At 34.5% G+C, this 14,123-nt stretch overlaps 1 protein-coding gene across 2 annotated transcripts in view; it reads right to left on the minus strand.

Annotated features, from left to right (window-relative positions):
* Window positions 1-1,038: 1,038 nt before the first annotated feature.
* Window positions 1,039-14,123, minus strand: part of LOC108710248 (protein lin-7 homolog A-like) — a 32,427-nt gene continuing 19,342 nt past the window's right edge. Inside the window, exons 3-6 of one of the 2 annotated variants that reach the window (XM_041586284.1) lie at window positions 9,688-9,759; window positions 5,935-6,144; window positions 3,156-3,373; window positions 1,039-1,801 (exon numbers count right to left, since the gene is read on the minus strand). In XM_041586284.1, coding sequence (XP_041442218.1) covers window positions 1,777-1,801; window positions 3,156-3,373; window positions 5,935-6,144; window positions 9,688-9,759 — 525 coding nt within the window. In that variant the 3' untranslated portion in view covers window positions 1,039-1,776. Of the gene's footprint in view, window positions 1,802-3,151; window positions 3,374-5,934; window positions 6,145-9,687; window positions 9,760-14,123 lie in introns of both variants that reach the window. The other variant, XM_041586285.1, reaches the window with a different exon arrangement.

The raw sequence follows: 14,123 nt of genomic DNA on the forward strand, positions 1-14,123 counted from the left end.
CAAATGACCTGAGATAACTGCCTACACACCAATATTACAACTAAAACATACATGTATTGGTTCAAGTATAACATTTTAAATGGTAGAAGGAATTATGTGCAATGTACAATGTGTAATTTGTAATAAAATACAAAAAACGATACCATAAAAATCACGACAGAATCCTTTTAAAGTGCAGCCATCACCAAGACAAAAAAAGCTGTTTAATAAAAGTCCTTTTCAAGTTAAACGTGAAATCCAAATTCTTTTTTTTATTAAAGCATTCATATTATTATTTAAAAATCTCAGCTGCCAATCAAATATTGCCTGCCCCTCCTATATACCTTAGGCATAGAGATGGGCATCAGGTCCCCCATTCTGGTATACATACAAGACTCTGAGATGATAACAGTGTCCACAAAATGGCTCCTGCCTGCTTGCTATAATTATGAATTTCCAGACAAATGGAAACAAGATTCAAATAATTTATACAGTGTAAATTTAGTTAATTTTGCTTGACTAACGTGATAAAATAGGATTTGGAATACATTTTTTGGGTGACAGGTCAAGAGATATCTATAAATTCTTGATACCCTTAGGTAGATGTCTCCTTTGTCTTATAGGAAACGCACCTAGGAATGCAATAATATAGTATTCGTTCACTTCCTTTAATATTTACAATTTCAGTTTTATATCCAATGGCAGTAATCTCTAAGTGCTAAATTTATCCATGTAACTCACAAGAAAAACAAGACGACACAATGATAACAAATTAGATTTCCCCAGGCAACCATAGTGAGAGCTGCTGTTCTATTTGAAATGCAAGCATTACCGCCTCGAACAATGTCAGATGCAGTAACCATGCTTAATGAACCAAGACATTGGGAAAAAAATCACTGTGTTTTTTTTTAGCATATACAATAAAAGAAAATCAGTACTTCAGATTTAATTAAAAAATATTTAATACTGACAATAAATACGTTTTGTAAACACTGGGCATATATATATATATATATATATATATATATATATATATATATATATATATATATATATATATATATATATATATATATATGTAGGTAATAAACATTAAAAACAAAATAAAATCTATTAGAACACGAAAGAACCGATAATACATGTGTTCATATATATATATATTTATATAATATGATAAGAATTGCTACATACTACTTATATGTAAAGAAAGAGATCTCTTCCCTAACTATGCAGCAGCTACAGTACTGAACATTGCTCGAGTTTAACATATAAAACACAAGTGATGCTGCTGTCTCTAAAAACGGTATAAATGTAATAACTTACTATTGTAAGGAAAAATATTGAATTTTATTACAAACAACATGTCAGTTATACAATATACAGTACATAATTATTTTGATCGTAGGGAGGTCAAACTAATGGCCTTCCAACAGTTATGAATGGCAAGTCCTAGCTGAGACTGGAGGGAGTTGTACTTCTCAAGAGTTGGATTGCAAAGTGTCTGACAGTGGTGCTTTTGAATGTTTCTAGACGATTCCAGGCAACCTGGTCCAACTACATAGAATGAACTTATCATTAACATATTTCTTTATCTCCTTTATACAATAGTAAATAAAATGATCACATCAAATATTTGAAGTCCAAAACAAAAGGTCTCGCTATCTACTAAATGGCCACCAATGTAGGGAAAACTTAGTAACATCTCTGCCGAATGATTCCTCTCCGTTGGGTTTCCTGCACCATGTACCGTCTGAACTGGAGAAGCTCAGCTGAATAGCTTCTTGGTTGTTGGTTAGGTCAGTGCTTTTTTCGCGAGAAAAAACTGAAAATATAAGAAAGAACCAAATATCTGAGAGCAAATGAATGCATTGGAATTGTACTTGTTACTTAGAAAGAGGTATATTACATATACAGTACTTAGCCTCCTACTTAGTTTTTATTCTTGCTATTGCTGGAGAGCATTATCATAAAAACTGTTTGGAAACACTGTGCTGCCTTTGTGCCATTCTACCCTTGTGGTCTGTATACAATTATGGTTACATTAATGGCAGAGTAGGACACAATGCTGCTAAGTACAGTATGGGGAGGTCATGGTCTCTTATAGGTTATACTAAATCTGTCAGAATAAATGTGATTCTAATTAAGAATTCAAATTTTGCATATTTCATTATACCCTCTAGTTCATATTTTGACCTTTTAGTTTTTAGCCTTGTAACAGTTTTTACTTCCCTCAATTTCTATGGCTTTACCTATGAGCACACGTCTTTAACACTTTCATGGATTTTAATATGTCAGAATCTTTCCCATTCCTCATGGTTCCATATTAAAAAGCTGCTGAATTCCCAAGCTACAATGCTATGCATACATTTACTAGATCAGTTTTGCATTGTTGTCACATGCTTCCTGCTCTCCTTTGGTTGGCAAAGCTATCATCCCCTCCACCATTTCCTCTGATCTCATGTCCATATATCTTCCCAAGCATCTTCTTCAAGAATGGGCATATTATGCAAAGTGATACTGCCAATCCTTTATTTCTCATATTTTACAAACAACTTGCCCACATGCATCCTCTGTGTCTTAGATTTATACTACCCAATATTTTCAGTTCTAAGTTTAACAATTTACATAACAATACTTACCTGTTATGGATCCCATGGATTTGGCAAGTCAATTTTTAAACAGATCTTCTAATAAACTGTCTGGGATGTTTTGCCACCTTCTAACCCTCCTACAAATGGCATCTAATGTGTTATATTGGGGATCTGCTGTAAGTCATCACTTCTAAAGGGGTCAGTTCTTGGCATAATGCAAAGTTCTGCTAAGTACCACAAAGTGCAGAATAGGTGGTCTTTCACTGTTCTGATTGTATATTTCAACTTACTCTTGTTTTATTTTGTTTTTAAAGATTGTCTATTTCTCTAAAGTGAATATTTGTCTTTAAAAACAGGGGTTCACTATAGTCTTGCATTTAAGGTTGTTATCAAAGTCAACGTCAATGGTATTTTATGTTTCTTTATAAATAAGGGTCACAACATTTCAATTTGGATGTTTATATTTAGCCCTCCTGTCAAAAAACTATTAATGTATCCACTGACAAGTAGTGAGTCAGATAGCGCTGACTTTTTCTAATTTCCACATTCTCATAAGAGGTGAAAGCAATGAAATCTCTCACCTACGACATATGGTTTTGCTGTGTGTGCTGTTGTTGCTGCTGTTGCTGCTGCTGCTGAATTAATAGCTGCTGTTGTTGCCTCCGTCTAGCAGTCCTCAGCTTTTCAAAACGAGCTTCCATTTCATCCAACACCTTTGGTGTGTATCGCACTACCAGTTTCACACTGTCTTTTGCAGCTTTAAGCAACTCGACTGCTTTTTCATGATGTTCCCCTTCTACACTCTGTATAATGAATACAATTGGATTAAAACCTTTCAAGCAAACTAAGGGTACCAAAAAAGAGGAAAAAAAAGAACCAAGGGTACCAAAAAAAAAAAAAGCCATTTAACATAACCTGCCAATTTCAGAGTATTTCCATGATTTGCCCTGTTGTACAAAGGATGTACATTATGCAGGTTTGTTAGTCAGAAAACTGGGCATACCTGAGTGTGCAGAATTGATTTATGGGAATTTAGTTAAAAAAAACACATTACAGTAACAAGTTCTATAAGCACAAGCAGGTATTGTTGTTTTTAATGGAGTAGGAAATAGAAAGCAAACTTTGCTGGGAACTTGAATACATACATAATGGGGTTAATTCTTAATGCAGATGTTTCGATAAAACCTCAAACATCCTAGCAAAGGGATGGATATATGAAGATGGGTTATGGAAGTGTACTTTGTAGAGTCAAATCAAGTCTGCAAATGGGTCTCTCCATCCCTTTTATATCATCAGGCTCTACTTTGATATGTCCCTCTTGTGATATCATCAAGAACATTTTACTTGTACAGCTGCTCATTTAAAAGTCTACTTAGACCTCTCCTCGAAACTTAAATCAGCAGCAGGGCATTTGTCTGATGTGAAAAACCAGCTTCAAAAAGTCAAATCTCTTTTTTCTTGAAATGAGAACAGACTAGTTTCTGATGATCTGCTCTTTTGCCATGTTTGTTCATTCCTTTGTGAACATGAAACACAGGATGTATTATTCACTTTCTTTCTAGCGGTAATATACTTTGTTGCCACATATACTGTATATATAAATCAGGGAACTATGTCCGTGCTGTTTGCAATATATATATATAGTCAACTACAAGAGGTCCTCTGCACTCAACCCTTTGACCCACTTTGAAAGCAGCTAGTAAGTTGCAGGTAAAACTTAGTCCCTTTGTAAAATGTATAATTAAGCAATTGAATTCTTAATGAATCAGATGAAAATTAAGCATAGGACTGGCCAGATATGGGATGACTTTGACGTAGTTGGCCAGCTTAAATATATTGCAATATATGGACAAACAATCCCTGTGTTGTTTAAAGGGTAAGGCATTTTTTAGTAGCAGTATGCACAAAATGTCTCTGTCTTAAATATATTGATAATGGGTTGAGTGCAGAGGACCTCTTGTAGTTGACTATATGTATTTTGTGGTCACACCCTCATTGCACCCCTGCCTAATGGTTTTAAAAAATAGTGGTGAGCACAACTTTCCCTTGTTTGTTATATATATATATATATATAAAGTATATTGATAGGATCATATGCACACACTACAATGGTGTAACAAGAATATCAAATGAAAAAGGTTGGCACAAACTGGATCACTCTCCACGATGTAGTTAAAAAATGTATTTATTTAGAACAGCAACATCCCAAATGCCTTTTGGTCACTTAATCATAGGCATTTGGGATGTTGCTGTTCTAAATAAATACATTTTTTAACTAAATCGTGGAGAGTGATCCAGTTTGTGCCAACCTTTTTCATTTGATATTCTGTCACAGTGCCTTCCTGAGCTGAAGGCTTAAGGTGTGAGCACCTGGATCCCCCAATGCATTGGGTAAGTTAAACCCTCAAAAATTTACAATTTGGAGCTTGAAGCACTATACAAATCATTTATGTATATAATGGTGTAACAAGCCCTTTTGCCAACATTATTATTATTTTGCCAGTATTATATCTACAAAGATAGATTTAACAGTCCCTGTGTGCAACAGCATTTTTAAAATTGTATATATATATATATATATATATATATATATATATATACAGAAAATATATAAAATATGCATTTTAATAAAATACCCATTTCAATAGACTAAGAGGACGACTTGAATAGGAAAGAATTGGTAACTGGACAATGTAGAATACATCATTTATAATTAACCTATATTGGAAAGTTGCTTCGAATTTTCTTCATTGTATTAAATTATATTATTTTTATCACTATTTTGTTGAAACTCCATTTAAATCATATAGACACACTAAGAATTTAGAAACTTTATCACAGATGACTTCTTTGTGTTGTTTTGTTATTTTGTTGAATAAATAAGGACAAAGTAAAATCTGTTATGGGCTGTTTATCCCATGAGATTCGATTTATTTCCTTTCAGGACCTGATTGTTTGTTGATTCATATATAAAACTACAGATTTCAAAGAAAATATATTATTTTATTCTTACATCATTGTGGGTTATGTTAACTATTACTGTACTTTTATGCTGCTTACCATGGCCAGCAGTGCTTTGCTACAGACAAATTGTTTCTGGCTATGGCCCTGTGGAATAAAAGGAATTAAAAAATATATGTCTCTTTTTACCTTAGAATCAATGGTATCCCATCAGATCAGTAACTATCAATCACTGTTAGGTTGTCAGATAAGTAATGTAACTTTCTACATGTTGTGGGTGATTATTTTTTATCTTGTGTAGATCAGAATGAAAATAACTCATTCATATAAACCTAAACGTAAAGGGAAGAATGAATGAAATGTACCCATGCCAAGCTGAAAAGGAAAATTGTTTATAACGTACCACTCCATTGACAGAAAGCAGCTGGTCACCCCGTTTGAGTCCACCATGTCTCTCTGCCACTCCTCCTGGAATGATGCGAGAAATATAAATGGGGGAATTCTGTTCTTTGCCTCCCATAACATTAAAGCCAAGTCCTTCATCGGTTTTTGGCAGCTCCACTACCCGGGGATGAGAATGACCTTCACTGGCAGCAAACGCAGCGACGGTTGCCTGCAATAGAACAGTTGAATAATGGTTATAACCAAAAATGTCCACAAAAGTACCCATCTGACAACAGAATTGTTATGGGTGGTAGAACATTGCAACTACTTGTTGAGTCTATGCTTTACAAACGAATGGGCAGGTGCCCAGCTGACTATAGGTATGATGTGTATAAACTGTACTGTAACACATTTATAGAGGTATGAGATCTATTATCCGATAGTCCATTATCCAACATGGCAATGTTATTTTCTATAGATTTCAATTTAAGGAAACCACCTGGTATTTGATGGTAACTTAGCTGTATAAATCCATGTTGGTCACAAGATAATACTAGTTTTTGTTTTTTTGGTAAATGAAAAACAGAGATTTTATGGGGGGGGTGAGAAATGTGGGATGGTTTGTAATGAAAGCAGATAGTCTCATGCAGATGAAACTGACCAACTCTTTCAGCTCAGCATATTTGGCTAATTATATTTTCAACAATATGTGCTACAGCTTTTCAGCGAATCTGCTTGGCTCATTTTTGTGCATTCAGTATGCGTCTTATAATTGTTTCTCCATATGGCACAGACTTTAACAACACATTTTTTACAATTAAGTCCTTTAAAATTCCTTCCCTGATCCAGGTTCTATAAAGACTCTCAAACAAGCAATTGCAATGCAAGCCAATAATTTTTACTGTGGTTTCATCAAAAATTGTTTTTCTTTCTTCCAGTCCTGAGTCCACGTTAGACTTTTTTTTGTTAAATACATTTTGGCTTTAATTGTCTAAGAAAGTGGAAGACCTGCACAATAACAAACACCCTTTTACAGTGTATCCTTATGCTTCAGTTTGGAGAAAAAAAACTTCAGTAAAGAGATAGCAAAGTTCATGGTTAATGGTGGTAGTAGCACTGCTGTTTCATAAGCTGAGTATGAAAACATTGACTGCATCGCAATATTCCCTAAAGTCAGGTGCAATAAAAATCCCATCCAATAAAAGTACTTCAATGTGAGCCTGCATATTGTTGCACCCAGAGCTGCTGCCAACCTCCTGCATGGAACTGAACCCACTGTCACCTACTGACACATGCTGTTGTGTACACCCTGGAGCTACTGTCACCTCCAAACCAGACAGTGACCCCAATGTTCCTACAGCAGCTTCATCAATACAGTTGCATCAAAAGAATTGGGTGCATATGTCACTCTTGCTCTAGAAATGATGCCAATCTGACTTTTCAATGCAATTGTGACAAATTTTTGTTAAAATGCAAGCTCAACATGGCTAATTTTAATGCACCACCTGCAATTGCAGCTGGCACATCTCCCCCTGAAAACTGCAATTATGCTAAATTTATGGGAAAAAACTGCATTATGAGGGTAAAGAGGTTTCTGCAATTATAATGGGCTTTAATTGTGTATTCAGCTAGACATGGTACATCATGACCCCCTTTTCATTCAATGAAATGTAATTCTGCCAACATCGTTATAATTCACCATTACAGTTTGCTCAATCTGTCTCCTTTATCCTGCTACATTTTCTGTTTTGCTTTTGCATGCAAACATTGTACCATTTTCAACTTCAATGTCATATTGCAATTTTGTTCATTGTGTACATATTGCAGTCATACAAAAAGTTGCTATTTGTAATTCGATCTTTATTATATGACCCCATGCCCGCTACAGCTGAAATGCACAAGAGTGACAGCATATATTAATGTGGAAGCGAGTGTGAGGCCTTGAGGGGAATATAACCTTTGTAAGCAGTTTGTGAACAAAATAAAAAATATATCTGTTGAGGTCAAACAGCATTACAGCTAAAACGTAAATGGTTTATTTTTTATCTGTGGGACATGTAAAGGCTAATTATGGTGTAACCTAACTACCTTGTGTAGGATTGATAAGAAGGTCTTATTGTGCTCAACTGATATGTAAAGCCTCTAGAGTCTGAAAGGAAAAGATAGAGATGATACAGCTAATATAATAGACTTCTGGTTAAACTGTGGGAATATGTTTTATGGGCAAATCAAGACTGTGTTAAGATGCAAGTACAATAGTTCCTTACAGCCAAGCACACTGAATTGGATGATCTAAGTGAAGAACAACCTGCAGATAGATGTCACCTGCTCCTTCAGAGGAAAATAAGTAAGCCCAAATACTATGGGGTTTATGTAATAAAAGCCACTAAGTTTGCCCAAGAACAGTAGCTCATATTAACCAGTATTTCCTTGTCACCTGTTTAAAGCAAACCTCATATTGGTTTATATGGGTTACCACTCACAAACTTAGTGGCTTTTATTACATATGGGCATATGTGCATTGACTTTTTTAATGGGTGTAGTTTTGCATCCATTATTTAATTGTGTGTGACTTCCTTTAATATTTAAGCCCTATTTTGCCCATTTATTTTGCATGAATACACTACAAAATATTAGATTTTTTGGAAGGTTTGACAGCCATTCTTCAAGTAATGCATTCTGCAAAGCAAGCCAATAGATCTGGTATATGCTTTTAACTGGTCGGAAAGATGCACAATACATATCACAGGAAAAGTTAATTTTATCCTTTGGATTGAAGATTTTGTTGAATGGTGTGAAGTTTCCTAAATTGTTTACCGAGCCCTCATTATTTCATAATATTTGAGCTCCATTGCTCAGTTCTTATATAGTTAGTTCCTATAGTCTTGGATACCCTTATGGCAGGTATCAGTTAACTGCTGTGAAACCTTGTGGATTACCCAGTATGAACATAAATCTGCTCCTAAATTTGTTTTCCCTTAATAAATTGTAATTGCTCATGTCTGGCTCTATGAAAACATCAGTAGAAAGGCTATAGTGTTCTACTGAATTCCTACAAATTATGTTTATTACATATGTAAAAGGAGCCTGACAGGTTTATCCTAATGTCACACATGGTATATTAGTAGCAACACAATACATGTCATAGACTGTTTCCATTACAGAAAGTAATGGGAGTAGGAAGAATCTGTATCTAAAAAAGCACTGATTTGCTGCACTGGTGCCAGTCCAAAATATGTGGGGACAACACATCCCATGTGATATAAACAGTGTGCTCATTTTATAGGGCATGTTCTATGAAGCAATTAGCAATTAGTTCCATTCTGAATTGCGGCATTTCTGTTCTTCTGATTAAACTCTGCAGTTCTAAACCTATCTATCTAATATTATTCATGCATTTCTGAGATGTAAAAACAGTGAATTTGTTTGATTCTATATTGCATTTTAAAGCCAGCTATTTATTTCCAATAAACATTGTCCATAGTCAAAGTTTTGTGGTCTTATGTAGGATGTTTCCATCCCCAAGACACAAACTTGTTTTTTTTTAACTGGATTTTTTCCAACACATTTCTTTCTGCAACAGCAAAATATTTTTCTTTTCTTTTCTTTATTTATTTATTTTTTACCTGGACAAGTTGTACTGGTGGTAGACTCAGGACTGAAACTGATGTCTACATCTTACTGTACACACGAGAATACCTGTAACACACATGTACAATCAATTACATAATCATTGCCTAGATATCTTCAGAATATGAATGCGATGCCTTACCTTGGCTGTAGCACGAGCCCGTAATTCTGGGCATCCATTTACTGGAATGGTTTCATGCATGTACTGATACACCTGCAATCAGCATGAAAATAATATTAGGAACTGACTTAGGAACCAGTTATTGTTTAATAAACAGATTTGTTTGTACACTGTGTTGATGCATTGGCATCAGTTAAGGCATCAGACCCTGCTCTTATGAAACTAATTTCAGTTCAAAAACATTAACTAGCATGGTGTATATTTAAAGGCTACACACTTTACAAAGATGCCAGAGTATTTTCTACATGTGAACCACTTGTTTGCATTGGGAATACAGTTTAAATAAATATAGAATTAAAAAAGCAATAATAGTTATGGTAAAGTTATTTATTAAACTATTAAACTACTACTTGGGGGCAGATTTATCAAGGGTCGAATTTCGAGGGGTTAAATCTCTCGAAATTGAACTGGGGAATAGAATCAAATATTCGGGCGAATTTACGCGAATTCGAATGGCCGCATAGACGAGCGATCGAATATTCGATCGAAGGATTTTCATTTGATTGAATGATCGATCGAATGCCTTTTTATTCAATAAAAAACTTAGAAAAAAAACCTATGGGACTTTTAAAACAATTCGGTAGGTTTAATCTGGCAAGTAGGCAGTCAAATGATTTTTAAAAGAGACCGTACTTCGACTATTGAATGGGCGGATAGTCACGCTCGATCTATTCGAATCATTCTACTCAGGTGAATTTACGCCAATTTGATAGTCAAGGAGCACAAAAAACTCTATTCATTCACCCGAGCTTAGTAAATGTGCCCCTTGGTGTTTCTTTCTTTATATGATGGCTCTCCTTTTAAACATATCTTGTACTTAAGGCACATTTATGAATATTTCAATTTCGAATTCATGTGAATTTTTTTTAACTCACAAATTTAATTTTACTTGAAATGCGAATATTCACTAATTCATTATGAAAATGGAATATCTTAAACTTGGATTTTTTTTTAAAAAAAACCTCAAATCGAGTTTGGATAATACCCTAGTTGAATTTGACAGTTTTGACCATAAAAAAAATTTGAAAATTAGTCTGGAATATTTACAACCCATCCTAATTCATTGTAGTATCTCTACATTTGATCTCTATCTATCTATAACATCTTAATTTATTGCCCATGAATACCTTTCACTGATCTAACAGTATATATGCTGTCGTGTGTTTTACAGATCTTTACTTTTCCCCTTTCCCGCAGGTATTCTGCTCAGATTACCGTTTTCCTTTCCCTGGTTCCGAACCAGGGAAAAGAGAACAGTGATTGGAGCAGAATACCTACAGGAGAGGGAGAAAAAGGTATAAAACACACAAACAATTTATTAAGTGAATAATATAAATGCAGTGGTTCTTTACTTTCAGAGGTTCACACACAGGCTGATTGAATTAAAATCAATGGAGCAGGAACACTGAGCAGATCTGCTTCTCTTAGCCTGAACAAATATGCAGGCTGACAACATCCGGGCGTTTCGCTGAAAAATTTGCAAAACGCCGAAAAATTCGCAAACTGGCGCCGGCTTCTCGTTTTTGACGCCGGCGTTTGTTTTTGAAGCCGGCGTCTGTTTTTTTTTACGCCGGAGCCCATCACTACCCGTGTGCTCCATAGCCTAAGACATTGGCTCTGTTTGTGGAGTTAGCCAAAGGGGTGTACATGTTAGGCAAGGCATTGTTTTTACAAATGTTATATGAATTCTTTCTGCTTTTCCTTCAGGATGCAGTTCTTCTCCAACCCACAAGGTGTCATTGTCAGGACCATCCCAGCAATGTTATGTAAATTTTTCAATTCCACATTTGCAAATGTTAAAATGTCATCTTGACAAACTATCCCATCTATGTCTCAGGGATGTCCAGATGTTTAGAAACTCTAGAGATATATATATATATATATATATATATATATATATATATATAGATATATATATATTTATATATATATATATATATATATATATATATATATATATATATATATATATATATATATATATATATTTATATATATATATATATATATTTATATATATATATATATATGTGTGTGTGTGTGTGTGTGTGTCCTGTAGAAATATTGAAATATAGCATCTATAGCCAGGAAGCTCATTTAAGTGATATTAAATGAGTGTATACAGGCTAAGTGAAAATTGCAATCAATAAAGTAATTGCTGTGTTATTTTATAAAGGGTAAATATTGTCAAGCTTATCGGTCTCTAAGAAGTAATATTTTTTTGCTATCCCCAAAGACTGTTGCATAAAATAAAGAAATATGACCTACTGTAGGTTATCAAATCAGTATATATAGATTGATAATCTGGAAAAGAAAAACAATTTCTGGATATAAATCATTTTAAATATACCATGTGACTTAATGTTCACCCCCTTCTACTTATTTTGTATTTATCTGACTGTTGTCTGGACAGTGAAATGTTAGCCTTTTTAGTAGTGATGGGCGAATTTGTGCCGTTTCGCTTCACCGAAAAATTCGCGAATTTCGCGCGAAATTCGCGAAACGGCGAAAAATTCGCGAAACGGCGCCGGCGTCTCGTTTTTCGGAAAAAAAAATTTTGACGCCGGCGAATTTTTGCCGCGAATTTTTGCCGCGAATTTTCGCGGGTGTTTCGCGAATTTATTCGCTGCCGGTGAAACGCGCAAATTCGCAGCGAATTCGCGCCTGGCGAATAAATTCGCCCATCACTACTTTTTAGTAGTACTATGTAATTTAATGAAATACATGCACCTGAAAATATATTTTCCTTACTAATTAATTTGAAATGTTATGTGCAAATGTTAACTGATCCTCTTTACACATAATGACAATAGTCATACATGCTCTGAGAAGAAAGCTATTTACAAATTAAATTGCCGTAGTCACAATAAAGGATGTGGAAATTATATTAGATAATAGAATGAGTAATCAGATTAAAACCATAAACCGTAACATGGATGTAACAGATGCAACTGTAATTTTGAATCACTGGCAATCCCTGATTAGTAGCGCTGTCCTTATTGATATTGGTTGCCCTCATTCTTGATTGGACCCTGAAGCAAAACAGCATGCATAGTCCAAGTCCAGGAGTGTCCAGTCTTCAAACTTTCAGTTGTTACTGATCCAGAACAATGCAGAACAATCTGTTAAAGTCAGGGGTTCAAACAGAAATTACAGCTCAAACGTTAATGGTTTATTTTTTATCTGTGGGACATGTAAAGGCTTATTATGGTGTAACCTAACTACCTTGTGTAGGATTGATAAGAAGGTCTTATTATGCAAAGCCACTAGAGTCTGAAAGGAAAAGATAGAGATGATAAAGCTAATATAATAGACTGTTTGTACCTTTCTAGTTAAACTGTGGGAATATGTTTTATGGGCAAATCAAGACTGTGTTAAGGTGCAAGTACAATAGTTCCTTATACCAAACACACTGCATAGGATGATCTAAGTGAATAACAACCTGCAGAAAGGTGTCACCTGCTCCTTTAGAGTAAAGCAAAAATTATGGGGTTTATGTAATAAAAGGTACTAAGGTTTGGGATCTTTCTGTAATTTGGATCTTCATAGCTTAAGTTTACTAAAAAATCGTGTAAACATTAAATAAATCAAATAGGCTGGATTTGCTTACAATAAGGTTTAATTATATCTTAGTTTGGATCAAGTACAAGGTACTGTTTTATTATTACAGAGAAAAAGGAAATAATTTTTAAAAATCTGGATTATTTGGATAAAATGGAGTCTATGGAAGACAGCCATCCCATTATTCTGATCTTTCTAGATATTGGGTTTCCAATAATTATAGATATTATAGATATATATATTATAGATCCCATACCTTTTATTATGTATTATTAGCATCTGCTCCAGTAAGTTTATGTTTTCTTTCCCCTTAAAGTAATATCTGTGTAGGTACTAGATGACCCTGATGGACCTGTGACCTTTATTCACTAAAACAATCTAGTTAGCAATGTAATCATTTCAGATTTACACTGTACACAACATATATTTATTCATAGAGGACATTTCCTCCGTTCATTAAAAATCCAGACATTGCAAACAATCGTACAATGTAACACTGCACGTTATAAACAGCAAGTTTTAAAATACACACACACAGCATTGAAATCTCTGGATATTGTAATGAAAACAAGAAATTAGCATCTAATATGCCACAGTACATTTTTTATTTAAAAATTGGTCATTACAGAAATGGGGAAATAAGAAATACCTATGAGATATAAAATACTGTTTAAAATAATTAGTTTTTTAATGAATGAAAACATAAGGACCCATGTTCAAAATAACATGCTGAGTGTTGGCAGGGAGATGGAGCAAAGCAGACTAAAGGCAGGAATCCAGCTGGACTTTATGGGCCTGGCTTTGGCAGGGACAATTGTAGGCACTGTACTGTATTT

This window comes from Xenopus laevis, chromosome 3L, assembly GCF_017654675.1.
Source record: "Xenopus laevis strain J_2021 chromosome 3L, Xenopus_laevis_v10.1, whole genome shotgun sequence".
NCBI classification, from domain to species: Eukaryota; Metazoa; Chordata; class Amphibia; order Anura; family Pipidae; genus Xenopus; species Xenopus laevis.